The sequence below is a fragment of the Culicoides brevitarsis genome, chromosome 1 (assembly GCF_036172545.1).
Source record: "Culicoides brevitarsis isolate CSIRO-B50_1 chromosome 1, AGI_CSIRO_Cbre_v1, whole genome shotgun sequence".
NCBI classification, from domain to species: domain Eukaryota; kingdom Metazoa; phylum Arthropoda; class Insecta; order Diptera; family Ceratopogonidae; genus Culicoides; species Culicoides brevitarsis.
This window is the reverse complement of record NC_087085.1, coordinates 8648106-8670082: the sequence shown is the minus strand read 5'-3', so window position 1 is coordinate 8670082 and position 21977 is coordinate 8648106. Positions and strand designations below refer to the sequence as shown.

Here is a 21977-nt window from a genome sequence, read left to right as displayed (position 1 = left end):
TTACAGTGAAAACTCATTTAACAAACAAAAACATTCCATTAAACTATTATTATTATCATTATGGAAGGATGAAGAACGGAGCACGTGTAACGAAGTAAAGTGATTGAATATCCAGAGGAACGTGCTGCTGTATTTTGTTTCCTAAACAAACATTGTAATGTAGGTCAACCTGAATGTGATTCAACCCGAAAGTTATTTTATTTAAATATAAAAATAATAATAAAAAAAGGTAAAATAAAAATTTCTCTCCAAGAATTGAAAATCAATAGAACGTTCCATGAAGAAGAAGAAGACATTCACCTCAACATTGGATGACCATAAATGTACAAATATTCCTGTTACACTTGTTCAACAATTTTTTTCTCGTTATTCCGACGAAGTTTAATACGCATTTATATCAGAGCCATAAAGTATAATGATAGGGCATGTAACGTCTTATGTGCCATTCCAATTATGATTATTGTAACTGCCAACCGGAGTAAATCTATCATTATTAATGTTCTGCGTTCCGTTTTTCATCCGCATCTTTGGCCATCCGTGAATGATGACGTTTTCTCTCTGGCAAAATGATGAGTAGTTAGCATGTAAAATGATGGTCGTGTCTCATTATTATTTCATTCTAATTACATGCGAAGATAAATCAAGTGAGACAGATACGATTACTTTGCGTGTGTCTGTGTGTGTGAAAAAGGGTTTATTAGACGCGACTTTTTGGGAGAAGGCGGAGTAGGAAGCATCAAAAAGTGACATGGTAAAAGGTCACGAAGTTGAACAAAGTCAATAATAGGTAAAGAACAATTTTTTTCACGAATTTAATTTTTTCGAAAAATTTTGAAAAATCATGAAAAATTCAAAAAATTTAATGGAAAATTCGGAAAACTCAGAAAATTTATAAAAAATCGAAAGAAAATTTAAAAAATTTTAAAAATTTTTTTAAATAATCTTTTTTAAAATAAATTAATTAAATAAAAATTTTTAATTTAAATTTAATTTAATTAAAATTAAATTATTTAAAAAAATTAATTTAATTTAAAATTTTTGGGCTAAATTTTTTTTTTTAAAAATATTTTTTATAAATTTTTTTTTTAAATAAAAATTAATAAAATATTAAAAAAAAAAAAAAAATTAAATTAATTCTAAAATTAAATATTTTGTTTTTGTTTATTCTTTATTAATTTTTTTTTTTATTAAAATTAATAAAATATGAAAAAAAAATTTATGAAATTTAAAAAATCATAAAAATATTTTTTAAAAAAAAATTAAAAAGAAATATTCTTCTATATTTTCCATAAATTTTATTTTATTTTATTTTTTTTCTTAAAAAAGTACTTCTATGATTTTTTCTATAATTTTAATAAAAAAAAATTCCATTTTTTTTTTTTAAAACGATTTCTATGAAAATTTTAAGATTTATTTTTTTACGATTTTCCATGATTTTTTCCGAATTTTCTAAATTTTTTTTTAAAAATTCGTTTCTACGAATGTAACTTAATTTACATTTTTTATTAGATTTATTTTTTCTTTAAATAGAAACTCTTAGATCTATTTTGATATCTTTTTCGTTTAGCAAAAAAATTCCATGAATTTTTTTTATTTAACTTTTCATCTACAAAAAAAATTGAAAGTCCTTCCAAGAACGAACCAATCATTTTTCTTGAATTTTTTTATCAATCAAAATCGCTTGAAGCATCTTAAATGGAATAATTGCTTGACAACACACTCAAAAGTGAACCTTTTTTCAAGTGATTCATATTCTCGAAATATCTTTACGGACAACTAATCATCGAAATAGCTTTCAAACTACTCTTTTGCGTGATTTTTCTTCATTTCACCCACACAAGAAACCCCTTTCTTCAATTTTTTTTCCATCATCTAGCAACCAGACAATACCTTGGTATCCTATATAATAATTGCATTACACTCCGTGGTCTAATCTAAGTAGCAATTTGTGGTATACTCCTCGCATAAAGTACCAACAATAGAGTTAACATTGAACAGTTTCTCTCTTCTCGCATTGCATCGTCGTCGTCGTCGTCGTCTCGTGATAGCAAACTTCGTTCTATATATTTATGGTTTGACGCTGATGTGATGATGATGATGAGCATCATGAACCAACTATTATATTACCTTGAGTTAAGCGTGGCATAGCATGGTCTGCCTCGAGTACTGAATAGAATGTCGAGCGATGAATGACGACGACGACGAACGTTATACAATCTCTTCGATTGTTCACTTGATACAATTTTTTTCTCCTTTTATAATAATAATAATCATTCTGCAACAAACCAACCAGCAACTGAACGACTGCTGCCTGAGAAACGTAACAATCACATATATAACGAGAGATATTGATAAACGATAAAATGTGAGTGGTGAACGTAAAATCATGTCTCTCGTCATTTGTACTTGAATTCAGTTTAAAACAATGTCGTTCAATATGTTTTATAAAATAAAAATAAATACTAACAAACAACATAAATGCTTAATTGAAGTGAAGTGAGTGCTAATGTCTGTTGATTTTTGCAGTTAATTTTATCGGAATGTTCAATTTGTACACAGAGAAAATTGACAAGATTGTTATCAGTTACGTTCGCTACGTGATTTTATCTCTGTGTCGGATTTTCCTCGAAATTGTCATAATTTTTGTTCAAGGCGAAGATAAATTGCATTCGATTGACCGCATTTTCAATAATTTTCTATAAATTTTTATGAAAATTTTAAAAAATTTACTTGATTGGATTTTTTTAAAATGTACACTGGGCTAAAAATTTTTAATTATAACTCAAGCAAATTATGCATTGGGATTTTATTTAAAAAAAAAAAAAAATAAATTCAAAATATGCATTAAAGAAATTTTGAATTGTGCAATGGGAAAATTTTTCGAATATGCATTGGACACAAAGTTCTTAAAATTTCACAATGGGCCAATAATTTAAATTTGTACTTTTTAAAAAATTTAATGTTAATATTTTTGAAAAAAAACCGGAAGACTTAATGAAAAATTTTTAAATTGTGTAATAGGAAAAAATTAAAAATATACACAGGGCTAAAAAACCATTGAAATTTCACATTGGGCGAAAAATTTGAAATTAACCATTTTAAAATGTGCATTGGGTTTAAAATATTAAAAGTAAAACTTAAATTGTGCACTGAGATAAAAATTTAAAATGTGCATTGGGTAAAAATTTAAAATGTGCATTGGGTAAAAATTTTAAATGTGCATCGGGTAAAAATTTAAAATGTGCATTGGGTCAAAATTTCAAAATGATGCTATGATGAAAATTTTTGAATGTACAATGGGTCAAAAATTCATGACATCCATTAAAATGAAATTTAAAGATATAGCTGGAAGATAACTTCAACTATCCAATGGGACAAAAAATTCAAAATATGCACTGGGTTACGTCATTTACTTTAAAAATCCGAATGCGATACTATCTTTGGACTTTCCTCTGTCAACAACTTTTTTTTTCAATTTTCTCAAACAGAAAATAAAATGGCTTCGTGTCGATCCGCCAGAGATCATTATCGCGACGAAACAAAACGAGAGAAAGAGATATCGCAAGAAAAAAAAAACGAAAAACCAAAAGACACCACGCTACCAAGTCAAGTACGATAATCATTTTGCTGTCAGACTACTTACTTAACTACTGTTTGAAACCGGTCGTTCGGCGCAAATATCAAACGAGAGCGAAAGAAAAAAAAATAATAAAAGAAAAATAACAGAAGAAAAAATGCAAGTTGTCGAGTTGTAGTTGATGTTGCGGCTGCGAGATAAGAAAAGTGCTTTTCAATTTTCTTCCCTTTTTTTTCGCCGTTCCCTCTTCCATTTTTTATCTTTATGAGTCTTCTTCCAACTATTAAAATCGATTCGAAATCCAAGCTTAGTAGATAATTACAGAAAAAAAAATGTTGGAACTCGTGACGCACCGTGCCGCGCGAAACAATCTAATAAATATGTTTATTTTTATATCTCTCGTCAAATATGTTCTATCGCGTTTTTTCGCATTTACATAGAATGCCGCAAAAAATGTGCGTGTGTAAAAAAAAGTGACTTGTATTGTTCGTTCGACGCGTCTCATGTAAAAAAACATTTTTTTTTGTCATTCCTATCGAAACATTTTTTTTCTTGTGTTTATTTGCCTCTTGTCTAACAGTCAAGACAACGTCGACGTTGTTCCTCTCTGTGTGTCTCACACATTAAACAGACACAAAAAAAATAGCTTGATACGTTGCCAAGATTTCCCTATCTTACTCATCAAAATGTGTGTTTTCTAAGATATAGGCATAAAAACACTTTTGGATTCTAAAAGTCTTCTAAATGTTCATCATTATGTTCTACTTGTAGTGCGTAACGTTTCTTTCGCAGAAGAAAGTAAATTAGCGAAAGGAGGAAATCTCGCACATTTTTCATCACTATCGCTTCAGTGTGTGTGTGTGTGTCTATGACGAAAGATTATTGCGAGTGATAAGAATTTATATATTTTTATGTGCGACGGAAAATGTGTTGGGAATAAATGAAAAAGGGCCACCAGCGGATTTTTCGCTTGGTTCGTTATTTATTTGCGAATGTGTGTTGGTGAGAGAGAAAATGTTATTTTTTATGAGGATGAGCGATATCTGACTGAGTCATGTAATTAAATGGAAGCGACCGGTGTTTTTAATCATAATTTTGCTCATAAATTATGATTAAAAGAAATTTCTGAATGAGAATTATTTTTCAGAGACGTATTTTTTGACCAAAAAGGCACAAAATTGATCAAAGGCTTATTTTAAAAGTAAAATTTTGTTTAATTTTTTATTCTGTTTTAATTAATATTTTATTCAATTAAAAAAATAATTAAAATAATAAAAAATAAAATAAATAGAATTAAATTTTAAATAAAAAATTTTAATCAATTAATTAATTAATTTTTATTTTTGTGTAATTTTAAATATTTTCAATTTTTTTTAAATAATTTAATTTTTTTTAGTTTTAATTATTTATTTTTTTAATAATTTTTTTTATATAATTAAATCTTTAAATAATATTTTTAATAATTTATTTTATTATTATTTTTTTTTATTTTATTTTATTTTATTTTTTTTTTATTTTAAAAAAAATTAAGTTTTTTTATTCATAAACACATTTTTATTTATTTAAAAATTTATTTTAAAAATTTCAATTTTTTTTGTAAATATTTTTTTTTTTATTTTTTTTTTTTTTTGATTAAAATAAATAAATCAAAATATTTTTTTTTATTCTTTACACATTTTAAACTAATTTTTGTCAAAATTAGCAAAAACGATTCAATTTCATTTTATTTTTAAAATAAATTAATTTATTTTAATTTATTTTATATTAATTTAAGTAAATTATTTCAAAATTTTTAATCGAAATTTTAATAAATTAAAAAGAAAAAAAATTAAATAATTTAATAAAATATTTAATCAATGTTAATTTATGAATTTATTTTTTTTTTATTTTTTTTATTATTTTTTAATTTTTAATTTGAAAAAAAATATTTATTTATAAAAAAAAATTTAATAAACTATATTTATTTTCTGAATAAAACAAATTAATCAAAATAATATTTTTCTTATTTTAAATAAATAATTTATTATTTAATTTAAATAAATTTATTTTTTCAAAAGCCAATCAAAAAATACACTTTATTCGTAATTTTTCACATAAAAAATTTTCTACACCTCTGAAATATTTTTTCATACATTTTTCGATTGTTATCTCTAACAAACTTCAAACAGAACTTTCATAAAACCAATCTTTTTCGTAAAAAAAAAAATAATTACTATCCCGTGAAACTAATTAACATTTCCCTTGACAAAGATGATGATACACCTGGCACTTTTAAATATTTTTATTATTACAAAAACATCGAGCTCACATTCTTTTTTTTACTTTTACAATTTATTCATGAGTCTACCTTCAAAAAAAAAATAACAAATTTTCGCACAAAAAAAATAATTTCAATTTATATACTTTTAGTAACTCACACATTTACACATATTTGTTTGTCTCTTTGATCCATCACAATTTATTTTTTTTTTTAAATTTGACTTTTACTTTTACACGAAAAATGACGAACGACGACAGAAATTGAGGTTTCCATAAATAAAAATAAATTTCCCCACGAAATTTTCTCTAACCGTCATAATTAACCAAACTAATTGATTTGATAATTAAGAAAAAAAAAATAAAAACATAGATAAATTAGTGATAAACGATTTATTTATTGGAATGGGTTCTAAAGGAGGGACAGATAATCAGAAACTTTTTTTTTATTTTTTTTCTTGGTTGCCGCGCGTAAACAAGCAAGCCTTGTTAATGTTATCAAAACATCCCTTCGTTGCGTGTGTCAAGTCGAGCGAATGCGTTTCTTTTTCTTTTTACTTTGGCAAACAAACAGGCACTTGCTTTCCTACTTTTCTTTTCTTTTGCTTGTATATGTGTGTCAAATTTTTTTTTTCCTACATTTTCCCCCCATATTTTCCACTGGCACATAACTCGAGTCTCTTTATTATTTCATTCATTCAACACACATACCGACGCAACAAATACACAAAATAGTAGCGCGACGTCGTATAGCCGAAAAATCAATCAACGTACATTCCTTGGCGTGTTGTTGTTGTTGTTGTTGTAAATAGTACACGAGTGAGAGAGAGAAGTTTTTTTTTGAAGAGACAGCGGCTTTTACATCGAAGAAGAACAAGAAATAGACGAAGAACAATTAAAGCTAAACACTTACCCGATTCATTGACGATGGGTCTCCAGATTCTTGTTGATTCTGGATACAAAGACGTTTCGACGTTGGTTCGGCAGATAAATTATTGGCATAATTACCGGCCATCATTGTGTTTAATTTTTCGGGAAATTATTTTTAATGATTTATTTATTTTTTTTTTGTGGGAGGAATTTTTCCTTTGTTGATTTTTTTTTATTTTTTTATGATTTTTTTTTTATTTTATTTACTATGAAGGATGAAAACACACTCAATAATATATTTTTTTGATAAATATTATTTCACTATTTATTTATTTTATTTTTATTCTGATTGTTGCAGTTTGATTCTCTGTTGTATTTTTAATTATTTAGATTTCCTTTTACATTACATTAGCCTTATTTTCTTTTCTTTGATAAATATTTAGATATTTTTTTTTTATTTTTTTTTTTTTTGTGTTATTTTGAAAAAACAGGAGAGAAAGGAAGTCACTCGCGTTCGAACGACCGATTTATAATAAATTTCCTCCGAATATCTGTGCCTCGCTGCAGCTCACTCACTCTTGATTCTTAATTCTTTATTTGTGTGAACAATAAAAACAGATAAATATTTTGGTATAATATTTTTTTATTGTTACTTATTTTGTGTCTGATCACTGCTTGAGTGAGGAAATTTACACATAAAACCAGTGTTTATGAAAGACTGCTTAGCACTGAATGTATGTGAACGGTAATCTACGCATGTCTTCATTCACGGCAGCAACAGGAACGGATTCAGTGAATTTTTCTTAAAAAAAATTATTTAAAAAATTTCTTTTAAAAAATTAAATTTTTACATAAAATTTTATAAAAAATCGAATTTTCATTGAATTTTATGTCAAATTTTTTAAGGAAAATTCCCTGAATCCGTGCCTGATGGCAACATCGCATGAACATTGATTTTTTGACGATATTCATTGACAATTACGGTACACAAGTCGATAATTGAACAGCAACTCGCCGATTTTTAAATAAAGATTGTTGAATGAAAAATCTCAGAATTTTGTTTAAAATTAGAATTTTTTGGTAGGATTATTAAGGAATTTTAAGATTTTAAAGTAAATTGGGGTACTTTCTTTCATAAAATTGAAATTCTTATTGGATTTTGAGTCATTCATGTTTCAGCCATGGTTTGTCCTACTTTACATTTGATGTTGGAATGAGCCCAACGAGAAATTATTCATTCAAATTTTTTAAGAGATTCAAATACGTTAAATTTTGGGATTCAAAATTTTATAAAATTTTTTGATTTTGAAGTAAAAATTACGAAAAATTAAAATTTTTGATATAAAAATTAATAAAACTTAATTTAATTTTTTTTTTAAATTTAATTTTTTATTTAATAAAATGAATTAAATTTTATAAATAAAAATTTTTTACCTTCGTTAAAAAACTTTTTAAATATTTATTTCATAAATATAAAAAAATAAATTTATTTAATTTAAATTTAAATTATTAAAAATTAGTTTAAAATGGATTTTTAATAATTTTTTTTAGCTAAAAATGTACAAAAAATTACAAAAAGATCCAAAAATTGAAAAAAAAAAAAATTTTTTTCACTAATATCTTTAAAAGCTATTTGGATCCAAAATTTAAAAAAATAAAAAAAAAGAAATTTAAATGAATTATTAATTTTAAAAAATTAGAAAATTAGAAGGAAATTTTAAATAAAGAATTAAAATTAAATTTTTATTTATTAAATTAATAAAATAAGAAAATTTCAATTAAAATAAAATAAAATTTTAAACATTTTGCTCTAAAATATCCATAGAAAAAATTTAAATCTTCAATCTATTTATTTAGAAATAATTTTAAATTAAATTTAGCTTCAAAAAACTCTCAAAAAGCCTAAATTTTTAATTAAAACCTCAAAAATCATCAAAAAATCAATTGAGACGAATGAAAGTGATAAAATAGCGCCATCTGCATTCGTAGTGAACGTTACGGGAACTAAAACAGCGCCATCTGCATTCGTAGTGGCCGTTACGGGTACTCACTGTATAACAGTATCACTTTCAGCCGACTCGCGATTATAACAGGCGATGTTGCGAGGAGTAGTGTTTTGTTGTAAAGATTCACTGTGACGGACTGGATTTTAAAATTCCCAATAAAAAACTTGTAATTTGTACGGATTTTGTAGCGAAAAATGCTTTAATTGCTGATTAAAATAGTGTTTAGATGTCTAATTTTTGATAAACCACAAAAGGAATGGTTTTAATGTGCTAATTTACGAGAAAATAAGTGTTTAAAAAATTTTGTGTGCTGCTCTTATTTTTTTTCTCTCTCATCATCTTCTTCAAATAAATATATATAGTAGATATAAATTTAATTCGCAATCCAACCAACACAGTTCCGAAAAAATTCAAAGAAAAAATCAATTCAAAAGGAAATAAACAAAAAAGTGTTGAAGAAAAAAAAATAAAAAAAAGAGAAAATGTCTCATTATGCGATTTAAGTGTTTGAAGAAAATTCTGTAAAAGCAACAAATCACAAGAAACTCTCTTTTTTACGGATTATTTTGGATACACAATTAACCGGATAATGGATACACAAGACGCAGTATTTGTAAGTTTTTTTTTCCGAAAAAGTAAAATTTTCACCCATTTCATAAAAATTCATACATATGCATGATATGACTCGACTCGCACACACAAACAACTACATTTATAGCGCTTTCATTCGTCATCGTTTCATTCATTGTAGTTGTTGTTGTTTTTATTGCTGGCTGGTGTGGTGTGTCCTACACAAATAATTTTGCTCTCATACGTTCAGATGACGAAGAAGAAACACATGAAGAAGAAATATTTCAATAAAACACAAAAATGGATTCAACTTTTTTCGGATGATCTCAGTACGCGTGAAATAATTCCGTGCTTCTTATAAGAATTTCCATGTCGACTTGGAAATACGACTCCAAAGCCCAGCTGAGCTCCGTTTTTCTCGAATGTTCAACCTACAACCGATTTTTACGGTATTTATGGCTGATTGTTGTCATTCAACATTTTTTTTTTGTTTCGAACGCTTTGACACCTACTAACTTATCACTCGTTGAGATTATTTCCAGATTCGATTTTTTTTTTCATTTTTAATACGGAATTGATTGCAAAAGTCACACAAATGGCAAAATTAAGGCCAGAATGAGCTCATCTGTCGTTGCAAGTCAATTTCGTGCGGTGATTACCTGTCCACTGCGATAAATCGCCACATTTTGCTAATGTAATAAAACAAACGCGAATGAATTCTCCCTCGTTAGTGGCTCGTTAGTTGGTTACTACGAATTTTTGTGTGTGAGTTGTCGTGATTTTTTATGACAATTTTTTTTTTCTGTGGAAAAGAATGAAAAAATATACAAACAGTTGTAAAGTAATGGAATTTGATGTCACTTTCGTTTGTTTTTGGGAGGTTTTGTTTGTTTTTAATGCTTTTGAAACACGAGACTTGTACCAAAAGGACGTCAAGGATGGATTTTTGCATGATTTTGGGTTGCGAAAAAAACGGGTGAAGGATTTTTTGGCGACGTGAATGATTTGTTGACTTTTCTTCGAAGTGATAAATAATAATTATCTTAAAAAATGAATTTTTATTTTTTTTAAATTTAAAAAAAAAATTTGAAATAATTTTTAAAAAAATATCTTTTAATATGAAAACTGAGCAAATTTAATGAGAATAAAATTTAAAAGTTTGACTCAAAAATATTTTAAATTAAAATTAATGATAAAAATTGTCTAAAAATTAAAAATTTATTGAAGACATTCAAAAGATTTTTTAAAAGAAAAATTAACCAAATAATAAAAATAGAGAAAATAATTAAAATTAGCATAAAATAAAAAAAAAAACAAAAATAACTACTTAATTAAAAAAATTATTTATTAAAAAGTTATTTACAAAATTATTAAAAATTAAAAAAATAAAAATTAATAAAAAAGTTAAAAATTATTAAAAAAGAATTATTTATTGAGCAATTATTAAAAAAAATAATTGAACTTAATTTAAAGAAAATATTAATTCTAAAAATTATTATTCATTAATTTTTAAATAAAAAATTGATGGCTTAAAAATTAACCATTTTATGGTATTTTGGACGAATTTGAAAAAAAATAAAAATTTGATATTATTTAACATTTTTTTAAAAAAATAATTAATTAAATAATAAAAAAAAATATTTTTTAATTAATTTAGAACTAATTTAAATATTTTTTTAAATTTAATATTATTTAATGTTTTTATATAATTTTTTTATTTAATTAATTTATTTGGTAAAAAATTATTTTTAAAAATTAAAAACTTTAAACCCAAAAATATTTTTAAATAATATAATTTATAATTTAAAAAATTAAATTTATTAAATAAATAATATTGAAATTATTAATTTTATTAAAAATTCTTAAATCAATATTAATTTGTTTTATTTAATAAATAAAATTATTTAAAATAATTCAAAAATATTTTTTTTTTAAATTTACATTGAATAATATTTTATGTTAATTTCTTCTAATTTTTGGCTAAAAATATATTATCATTAACGCCAAGACCTTGTCTTCGCTGACCTTCACTACTCGTAATTACTCCTCCTCTCCTTCAGCTGATAACCATCTTTGGGGAACTCAGTTCATCATTATTAGCACGTCTCTCCCATAACGGCAGCAAAACATGCTAAATTTTTAATTTTCTGCCTTTCGCACTCTCTTCCATCTATTCATTCACGACACAACACACAACAATCGCTAATAACATGAACAAATATCACCTCGGCGCGTCTAAAAAAACGAAATAGAATCACACAACACACAAAATGACGTAATTTTTATAAAGTTGTCAATTACTTAATATAACACTCTGTGTCTCAAACACTAATCGCCGCACACTAATAGATTTGCAACCAGTTAAAGACACAACAACGGCAATAATAATAATAATTTATCAGTTATTTCGTTTTTTAGACGTGTTAAAGCCAATTCTGTTGTTTATTTTTGTCTTTGAAGCACACTCTACTTGGCGTACATCTGCTTGAAATATTTTTTTTTCGTGTCTCATGTACGTCGTCGATTACCTTCTTCTTCTATATTTGAACCGAAAATGTCTTTAATGAAATTTAATTCAAAAGGGAAGTAACTTTGTCGCGATCAGATGTTTTTTTTTATGTTATTTTTTTTGTTGAAGAAATTACGTCGGGTAACCCTCTCGCGACGGATAGTGTCAACAGTCGAATGTTATATTGAACAAAGTCACGCTCGGCAAATATTTGAGGAGTCGTCTTATCTGACACTTTCGATTAAATAAAAATTTATGAACTTTTAACAAAAATCGAAAAAATGTCGTTTGTTAAAGCTTTGCATGCGCCGTTCAATTAATTGTCGATTGTTAAATTTATTTTTCGCATAATCTAAGAGAGAGATAAGAGTTTATTTGCCAATTTGACGTCATATGTGAAGAAATGTGAATCATTTTCGACGGAAATTGTAAATCAAGGTCATCGATTTTTGCGAAAATTTCTTGGAAGAAATAATTTTTAAAGGAAAAAAAAAAGAGGAAAAATCAGTTGCCGTAAAATATTGAATTTTTCTTATGAATCATCTTGTTTTCATAAAAATATGAAATAAAATTTAATTTTTTTTTTGCTAAATTCAAAATCGACCTTGAAAAGTTGAAAAATTTTTTGACATCAGGAAGGCAATATTTTTATCTCAAAATTAAATCTAATGCATTCACTTCACTAATGTAATGTTTAAAAAGTTTTAAATTTTTCATTTTTAACAATTTTTTATTTAGGATTAAAGTTAAAAAATATAAATAAGAATAAATTTTCAATAAAATAACTTTTGAAATTTATTTAATTTAATTTTTTATTAATTTATTTATTATTAAATTATTAAAAAAAAAATTTATTAATTATTTATTTAATTAAAAAAAATAATTGATATTTTCGAATTCACTCGATTTTTTTTTTTTAATTTTTTTAAATATTTTATTTTATTTGTTTTTTTTTTATTTTATTATTATTTATTTTTTTGAAAAAAACTATTAAAAAATATGTTTAAAAAAAAATAAATTAATAAAAAATTAAATAAAAAAAATAATTAATTAAAAATTTAAAAATAAATTTTTATTAAAAAAATATTAAAAAAATTTTTTTAAATTTATTTTAAATATTTAAAAAAAAATTAAATTTATTTTAAATATTTAAAAAAAAAAATTAAATTTATTTTAAATATTTAAAAAAAAATAAATGATTTTTATTTTAAAAACTGATCAATATTCAAATAAAATTGATAAGTCATTCAATAAAAGTCTCCTTCTTGTCTACCAAATGAACCAATTTCCTTGCCAAATATTGACCAACGAGAAAACTCTCCGTAAAATAGGTAAACTTTTAACGCAAAAATTAAATGAAGAAGAAAAAACTTTCTATTTTCTCTCTTCATTAACAACATTTAACAAAAATAAAACATGAAAAATTGATAAACTCGCACATTGCATTGAAATATCGTAACACAACAGCAAAAATATCTCATTTCGACTTGAAAATGAAAATCTCTGTTGACTCTAAAAATTTGAACCAGTTTTACATAAATTTCTAAGTTTGCAACTTTTTCGTTCAGTCAGTCGTCGCAACACTTTCGATTATTATTAATTTCAGTGCGACGACAATTGAAATCGATAGTTGGCATACTTTGTTTTTGCACAACTGACTGATCGTCTTAAAAACCTTTCAACATTCATTAAAATAAATCGCTACAAAGTTAGTGTTGAAATGCAGGCCCGCCATCAGTTGCATCGGATCGCATTTCGATTCAACAAGTTTTTGAACGAAAAAAAAAATAAAATCTTAGGTTAGGTCTATTAATTGTGGTCTATTGAGTAAATAGGTAATGATCATTTTTTTTTGCAATCTGAATACACGAGCGGAGCATGAAAATTGTAGCAATGAACCATAAATCGATTAAGCCTCATCATCTCGTCATAAAGTACAGAAAAAAAAATCTTGGTATAAATTTAGACACAATCGAAGATTCGTTGATGATAGAGCGAGTATTTGTGTCATGATTGTCGTTCGCATTCTGTTTTTTTTCGTTGACATGCACTGCGCATCGCAAATCTAATTTTGGAATTGCAACATTTTAAATTTGTTCTCAAGAATTCGAAATTTATGAGTAATGATGGAAAATGAATGCTAATTGAAAGAAGTTGATGATAATTTGTGTAGTTAGAGTTGTGTTGTGAAAAGAAACAAACAAAAGTAGGACAAGAAAAGCATTGCGAAGCAGCTTCGAACACGATCTACCTACTGACCGAACAATTCGTCGATGATTCGTTGCTAATTAAGATGCCAACATAAATAATAAGGCAATAAATTTCCATCCATGAACGCGCGAAACAATAAAAATATTACTCGCTAACAGCATTAAAGGCGCATTACTTGCTTTAGGTGCGATTTTACGAGAAAATTTCTTTGTTTTCGCAAAAAAAAATTTTTTTAATATAATTTTTAAATAATAATACATATTTCAAAAATAAATTATTTTCAAACAAATAAAAATACATATAAATAATTTAATTTTTTGTAAATATTTAAAAATTATTTAAATTTTTTTTATTAAAATTAATTAATTTTAAAAATTTAATTTATAATAAAATTTAATAATTTAATAAAAAAAAATTATCAAATTTTAATTTGATTTTTTTATCAATTTTTAAAAACAAACAAATTTTTTTTTTTATATTAAAATTTATTTAAAATGAATTAATTTTCTTTACTTAAAATTCATTAAATTAATTTATAAAAATAAAAATCGAATCAAAATTTATTTATTTTAAAAAATTATTTCTTATTTAAATTTTATATTTTTTAACAATTTTTACCTTTTTTTTGTTATTTTTTATTTGAAAAATATATTTAAAATATTTTGAAATATTTTTTAAATAAAATCAAATATACAAAAATATTTTTTTAAAATTACTTCTAATAATTTTTTAAAAAAAATTTTAAAAAAATATTTTATTAATTAACGCGATAAATTAAAAAATAATTTAAATTTTAAATAATTAATTTTTATTAATTTATTTTTTAAATTAATTTTTAATTAAAATTTTTTTTAAATAATTAATTTAAAATAACGTAAAAAAAATAAAAAAAATATATTTTAAAATTAATATTTTTAAATATATTTTTTTTATTTAATTTTAATAAAAATTGTAACTTTTCTCACAAAACCGCATTAAAAATCGTTAAAATTTCGTGATTTCTCAATTTATTTGCCTTGCTTTGCTTTACTTTTCATTAGTTAGTTACTCGATGCTTTTTTTATTGGTTGTTGAGTTTATTGAAGCAAAGTATTTTGTTAAATTGTTTTCTCTCTCTTCTCCATTTATCTCTTTAAAAATATATAAAATTCCATTCTTCGTCTATTATTACATTTATGTACTATTGTTGTTATTACCGCGCATCGTAACAAATATTGCCAAGGTATTTTTTTTTCGAAATTATCTGGAACTTGAGCAGATGAAATCGCAGGTTGTCTACACGTGTCGTCGTGCCGAATTGCAATGGAATGTTAATCTTTTTTCGTCTCAGCCCGGCTTGAAAATACGAGAAAGGCGAAAAAACTGATGAACCAGCATTGAAGGTCTTTTGAGTTAAATAAGAAATTTTTTTTTGCCTTTCTCACACTTTCACAACAACAACAACAAGAAATTTGAAATGAAGAAGGAAGACGCGAAAGATATGAAAAATTTATGATGCGACTCTCCCATTTAGGTTTATTTGAAAAATAATTTTTGAACTTTATTGGCATGAGGAAGTAATTTACGAGAAATGGACTTAATTGACGTCGACTTTTTGACCCTCTAAATTTATGATTTTTACGCAATTTGCTTCGTTCGTCTTGCATGCGAAAGAAAAAGTCACCTTGAAATTTTTTTCTAAAGAGGAAAAATATCTGCATACAAGAAAATATTTAAATTCTCATCATTTTTTCATGACAAATGCGCTCTTGAAAAGACAAAACAACATAAAAAGAAGGGGCATGATACCCTTTTGATACGGAAAAAAATAAAAATAAAAGAAAAAATGGCAACAACTATGGCGTGTATGGGCATGAATAAGTTATTATGATTATTAGCAAGGATCGTTGTTGATGACGAAAGGATTATTAAAAGAACTTCTTGCATGCAACCGGTATTAATCAATATTTTAACAAGGGTTGTGTTGGACTTTTTTGTAGTTAAAGACTGAGATTTCTGGCAAATTGTCAAGAAAAAAGAGGATTTTCGGTATTGTTCTTAAGGATTTTAATAAATATGCATATTAAACAAGAGTGTTAAAAAATTCAGATATGCATTTTAGTGAACAAAGAAATTCATCCTAACTAATGTTTTGAATTTTAAAGTTTAAAATAATAATTTGCAATAAAAGAAAATAATAAAAATTTTATTTATTTTATTTTATTTTTTTTTTTAATTTAAATAAAAATATCTGAAAATAGTTAAAATTTAATAATTTTGTTGTATTTACTCATTTTAATTTTTTTTAAACCATATTTCACACAAAAATTAAATAATTTGTAATTTTTAAAATTAAAAAAAAAAGAATTAAAATTAATAAATTAAATATTGAAGAAATAATTGTAAATTTAATAAATTAAAAAAAATATCTTATAAAATTTAAAAATTAAATAATTTTCAAAAATATTTAAAAAATTGATAAATTGTTTTCTTCAGAACAAATTGTAAATATTCAGAACAGTCAAAATTTAATTATTAAAAATTTACGGATTTTTAAAAATTTTTTAAGAACTTGAGTTTTTATTAAGAAAAAAATTAAAAAAAATATTTCATTAAAAGAAACAAAATTTGAAACATTTAAAAAATGTCAATTCAAAAAAAATCATACTTAAAATTTGTAAATCGCCTTTTTGTTAATTCAAATTTTTAAATCTTTAATTTTTATCAAGAAAATTGATTAAAAATTAATATTTTTATTAAAATAAGAAAATTTCTTGTCATTTTAAAATTTCTTTAAAATTTTTAAAGATTTCATTTAAAAAAAAAATAATACAAAAAATTTGAGAATCGCCTTCTTGCTAATTCAAATTTAAAAAATTTTAATTTATGAACAGTTTAATACATCAAAGCTCATCAGAATATCACAAAACTTTGCTAAAAGTAGAATTCAGCATGAAAAAACGTTCGCACATCGTTCTTTTTTCTTATCAGCATCATCAATCTAACGACGCAAATAATCTGTCTCTCCCCTACTTCTCATTCACAAACAATATGATTAGAACATTTCACAATAAGTACTTTTACATCACTTGAGAAACGCAACAATTCACCCTTATTTCCCTTTATCAACAAAAACTGTTCACTTGATTTCCATTAGCGTCTCGGATTTCGTCACGAAAAAAACCCGCAAAGAACATTTTTTTTTGTATGTTTTTCAAATAACTTTGAATCGATATTTGCTGAAGACGTTGCGTGGGCTGCCAAACGCCTGTATCGACACAAAAACTCCAACTAAATACTTTTTATTTATTATTACGAGCGGCAAATAATTAACTACTCGAAAAAAAAATCGCGCTGTTAACATGTGGGCATCATAGACAATGTCAAATGTGTGTGGAACCGACCTCGTATCGCGTTGCAAAAAAAAAATTGTATGCGAATTAATAAAATAAACAATGTTACTTTTTTTTATGTGAACACATAAAAAGTGTTGAAAGAGCTTATCAGCGAAGAAATTTCATTGTGGCGACATTTTTTTCTCATCATCGTCAAGTTATCGGAAAGAAAAGTTGTCGACAGAGGCAAAAACAGTCAACGACCGACCTGATTTAAATCCATTTCATTAATTTTTCGTTCATTCATTCGCTTATGAGGCGCAAATTTGTGCGTGTTACGATCGAAAAGTGTAATATTTTAATAAAATCGTTCGTTGAGCATAAGAAGCACTTGTCGTGAAATGTCATTTTGACCTACAGAACGGGCTTAACGTCAAGTCGAGTCGTGTTTTTTTTAATTAATTGGCGGTTTCCTACCGCTTTCTTCGTACAAAATGGTTAAAAAAAGAAAAATGAGGTTCAAAGGTCCGAATGTTCAGTTTTTATTGTTGTTTTTGCTGTTTTTCTTTTTTTTTATTGTTTGACACCCGCCTTTGCTCATTCATTTCCTGACACACTTTTCATGTTGTTTAATTGTTGTTATTTTGTTCTTACGACACTTTGGTGCCTCTCCCAGCCTTTGATTTGTATATCTTTGCGCAAAAGACAGTAGCTGCCGGCTAATAATAAGAAGAAGAGTTATTATGAAATTACTTGAGATAAATGGCAAGTGTATCGTTAATAATAATAAAATATTGTTATGATGAGCGAAGCTTATCGCTGGCATGCATCTTACACGCAAGATTCGCGAAGAAACTGCTTCAATGGTATTATTTAATATTAAATTATGATGAATCTGAGGGAAAAATCTTATAAATTTTTGATGAAAAGTATGTCAAAATAATTTTTTTATAATAAAAATTAATAATTTTAAATAATTATTTTTTTTTATTAATTTTAAAAAATTAAAAATTAATTAATTAAAAAAATAATTTTTTAATAAAAATTATTTTTTTTAAAAAATTAAAAAAAATTTTAATGAAAAATTATTTATATCAAGAAAAAAATTTATTAAAATTATTTTTTTTATTTAATTAATTTTATAAATTTTTAATTTAATTAATTAAATTTTAAATTTTTAACACAAAAGTTTTAATTTTTAAATTATTTTTTTTAATTTTAATAAATTTAATTAATTTAAAAAAAATATTAAAAATATATCATGAAAAATTAAAATCTTATTAAAAAGTTACAAAAATCTAAAAAAAAAATAATTTAATTAAAAATAATATAAAAATTAAATCAACAATATAAATTAATATATTTAAATTTTTTAAAATGAATATTAAAAAAAAATAAATTAAATAAATTTTACGAAATAACTTTTCTTGCATTAAAAAAATGTAAAATCAATTTTTAAAAAAATAAAAATTTTACAAAATTTAAAAAAATGATATTAAAATTTATAAATAAACATGTAAAAATTTTTATATTAAATTTTATAAAAAAAAAATAAAATTTTTTTTTATAAATTTCATATTAATTGTTGAATTAAAAAATTTTAATTAAAAATTAAATTTCAAATTAAAAGTTTTTTTTATGTAAAAATTTACTTAAATCTGACAAAAAATAAATATTTTATTTGAAAAATCTAAAAAATAACAAAAGAAAATAATTTTTACTCTTTAAAAATAAAATTTCAAACAATCAGTCTCATCAAAAGTAACATAGATGACAAAAACTGTTAAAATTACTGCGTGCATATAATTTCATTAATTTAAATTGAAATTAATCTTACGAGTCGTCGTCGTCAAATGACCCAAAAAAAAAGTTACATAATATAATGAAACATCTCACAGAAGCGAGTTCATTGTTCTTTCTAACAGAAAAAAAAATTCAATTTAAGAAAAATTACTTACCTGATCAATGCATTTCGTGAGCAAAGTTGTGAATTAATTACCACTCAATACACATAAAAACACGGAAACCCTCATGATAGCAAGAGAAAAAAATGAGTAAAAAACATGAAGATACATGAAAGATAAGGAAAGATGCATGCATCGCGTAATTTATGAGTCTGGCTTTCTTCATTCGAGGCGGAATCAACCTCTTCCGAAATGGGTCACTGAGCGCAAATTTTTTTTTCTTGCGCGATTTTGTCTCACATACGCGAGAAAAGAATATTTCTTGCAAAAATCTAGCAGAAAAATTACTCAGAATTGCTTAACGGACCGTGACACGCTAGACATTAATATTAAATTTTATCAAAGACGACTACGGAGCAACGTAGAACGATAAAAAGCACAACCTTGAACATCGTTTGTTGTGTTTTTTTTTTCAAACCACACGATAACTCTGCTCATTAAATACCTGATTGAAAACTTGAATGTCGGAATCGCAGAACTGGAGTGATGTGCGAGATATGGATCGGAATTCGATTCGATGAGCACTCACAGAACATGGATGTTAATTATGCGTCGAGATGAGGCACGAAACTTGCGGATTTGTTGAATGAATGAACAAATGACAAAAAAAATTAAGTTTTTTTTTGTTCGAAGTACCTGAGAGTTTTAATTATTATGTTAAGAATAAGAGAGAGAGATATTTGTCGAAACGTGACATAAATGACTAATTTGTTGAGAAGTTGTTCTGTGGATAAAAAATAGAGACACAGGATGTGGCGATTTTAAAGCTATTTGAGAAAAAAAACGAGATTCATAGGAATTTTTTTTATTAAATTCTGAATTGAAAAATTATTAATTTTTAATGAAATTAATTTAAATTTAAATTAAAAATTAAATTAAATTATTAAAAAAATTAAATTAAATTAAAAAAAAAAATTAAATTAAAAAAATTAAATTAAATTAAAAAAAATTAAAATAAATTAAAAAATTAAGTTAAATTTAAATAATTTAAATTAATTTTTATGCAATTTTTTATTATTTTTGTTTTAATTAATTACTTTAAGACAGATTTTAAACAATTTTTTTCAAAATAGCAAATTTTAAAATTTTTTTTTACTAAAAATGACATTTTGTCAAGAAATCTAAATTTAAAAAAGATTAAAAATTAATTTTGTAACGCTATAATTTGTTAAAAATAAATAAAAGAAATTTTTAAATCAAAATTAAAAAATTAAGAAAAAAAAAATTAGTAAAAAAAACTAAAATTTCTTTGAAAAATTTTTTAAATTCAATATTAATTGCATACTTTAAAATAAAAAAATCTTTTAATGGGTAGAACGAAGGTAACGGGTCCACTATTTTTATTAGAAAATCAATTTTTATTGAATTTTTGTAGATTTTATAATAAAAATTATCAAAAATAAGCCATAAAAAAGCTAAAATTGAATTAAATTAAAATTTATAAGAAATTTAACTAAAAATTTAAAAAAAAATAATTTTCTAATTAAAATAAATTTCAGTCAAAAATTGATTCAGCAGAGCTTTATTGGACAAAAAATTCGACAAAAATTTTTATTTTTAAAGAATTTTAATTTAATTTTAAATTTAAAAAAAAAAACAAAATTTCAAATAAATCTCTTAAAAAATTAAAAAAAAATTGAAATTCTGTTCCTCTCGATTGATCAAAGCAAAACACTCGTCGTCAAAGAGAAAATCATCACACCTGTCTGTCGCACGTTTCTTCACCTCTTCCGAAACGAAAACCGGTAGAGAACTATGCAAAACAAGTGCATTAAAAATTCATCAATGAAATTTCTCTCTCTCTTTGTCGATCGTCGAGCACGTCGAAACACACCTCGAAACACAAAAAAAAATGCCATTCGTAGTTTTTCCAATTCAATTCCATCGACGGCGTATCAATCGCACAGCTAATTCAGCTGAAATCCAGCAATGTAACTCTGTCTGTGTAGGAAGACAGGTTCACACAATAAATGCGCGCAACAGTAGTAGAGCATATCTCTTGTCTTCCAACGAGCGCGTTGTTCCGCTGTGTTGTAACCGTACACACGAAGTAAATAACTAAAAATAATATTATATACTCGAAAATTCAGTTTTACTTGAAATGGCTTAGGGAAAAGACGTATCTCGGTGTTTCGTGACGTATTTTTCTGAGCGCGACGATTGAATTAATGTACGCAACCTACATCGACGGAAAAGAAAGATAACAAGATAATAAAGGTTGCCCTCAAAAAAAAAAGTTACATTAAAGTGAAAGAAACGAAAAAAAAATCAGACAAAAACACTTAAAGATATTAAAAATATATCAAATCAAATATTTATGCCGCACAAAGTACCTAACATCACGTTCTTTTTATTGTTCCTATTTATCATCCGGAGAGCATTTACCTGACTCCAACTCTCTCTCTGACATGACAAGACAAGAAATTGGCAAGATATAAGAAGAAAGATTCCCATTTATGGTCAAAGTTGAGGGAAAAAAGTTTTTTTTTATTTTATTATTTTTGACAAATAATTGAAAGTGAACGAGAAAAGTGAAAGAAATTTAAAATTTTAGTTAAAAAAAATTTAAAAAAATAATAATTGATCGTTTCGTGCCAATTCATATGCAAGAAGCCTTAAATGAAGCATATTATTATGAGCAAACAAAGGCTCTTATGTAAAAAAAAATAATTTTTGAAGAGAAAAAAAAATTATTACCTA

The 21977-nt window shown here is 24.5% G+C and overlaps 2 protein-coding genes across 8 annotated transcripts in view; one reads left to right on the top strand and one right to left on the bottom strand.

Annotated features, from left to right (window-relative positions):
* Positions 1–7390, bottom strand: part of LOC134828073 (heterogeneous nuclear ribonucleoprotein L) — a 110703-nt gene extending 103313 nt beyond the window's left edge. The window contains exon 1 of the mRNA XM_063841026.1: positions 6747–7390. Within this exon, the coding sequence (XP_063697096.1) occupies positions 6747–6851 (105 nt within the window). The 5' untranslated portion in view covers positions 6852–7390. The remainder of the gene's footprint in view (positions 1–6746) is intronic.
* A 1447-nt stretch (positions 7391–8837) lies between these two features.
* The window catches only part of LOC134837974 (patronin), a 39478-nt gene continuing 26338 nt past the window's right edge, over positions 8838–21977 (top strand). For all 7 annotated transcript variants that reach the window (XM_063853415.1, XM_063853432.1, XM_063853424.1 and 4 more), the window contains exon 1: positions 8838–9322. In XM_063853415.1, the coding sequence (XP_063709485.1) occupies positions 9299–9322 (24 nt within the window). In that variant the 5' untranslated portion in view covers positions 8838–9298. The remainder of the gene's footprint in view (positions 9323–21977) is intronic.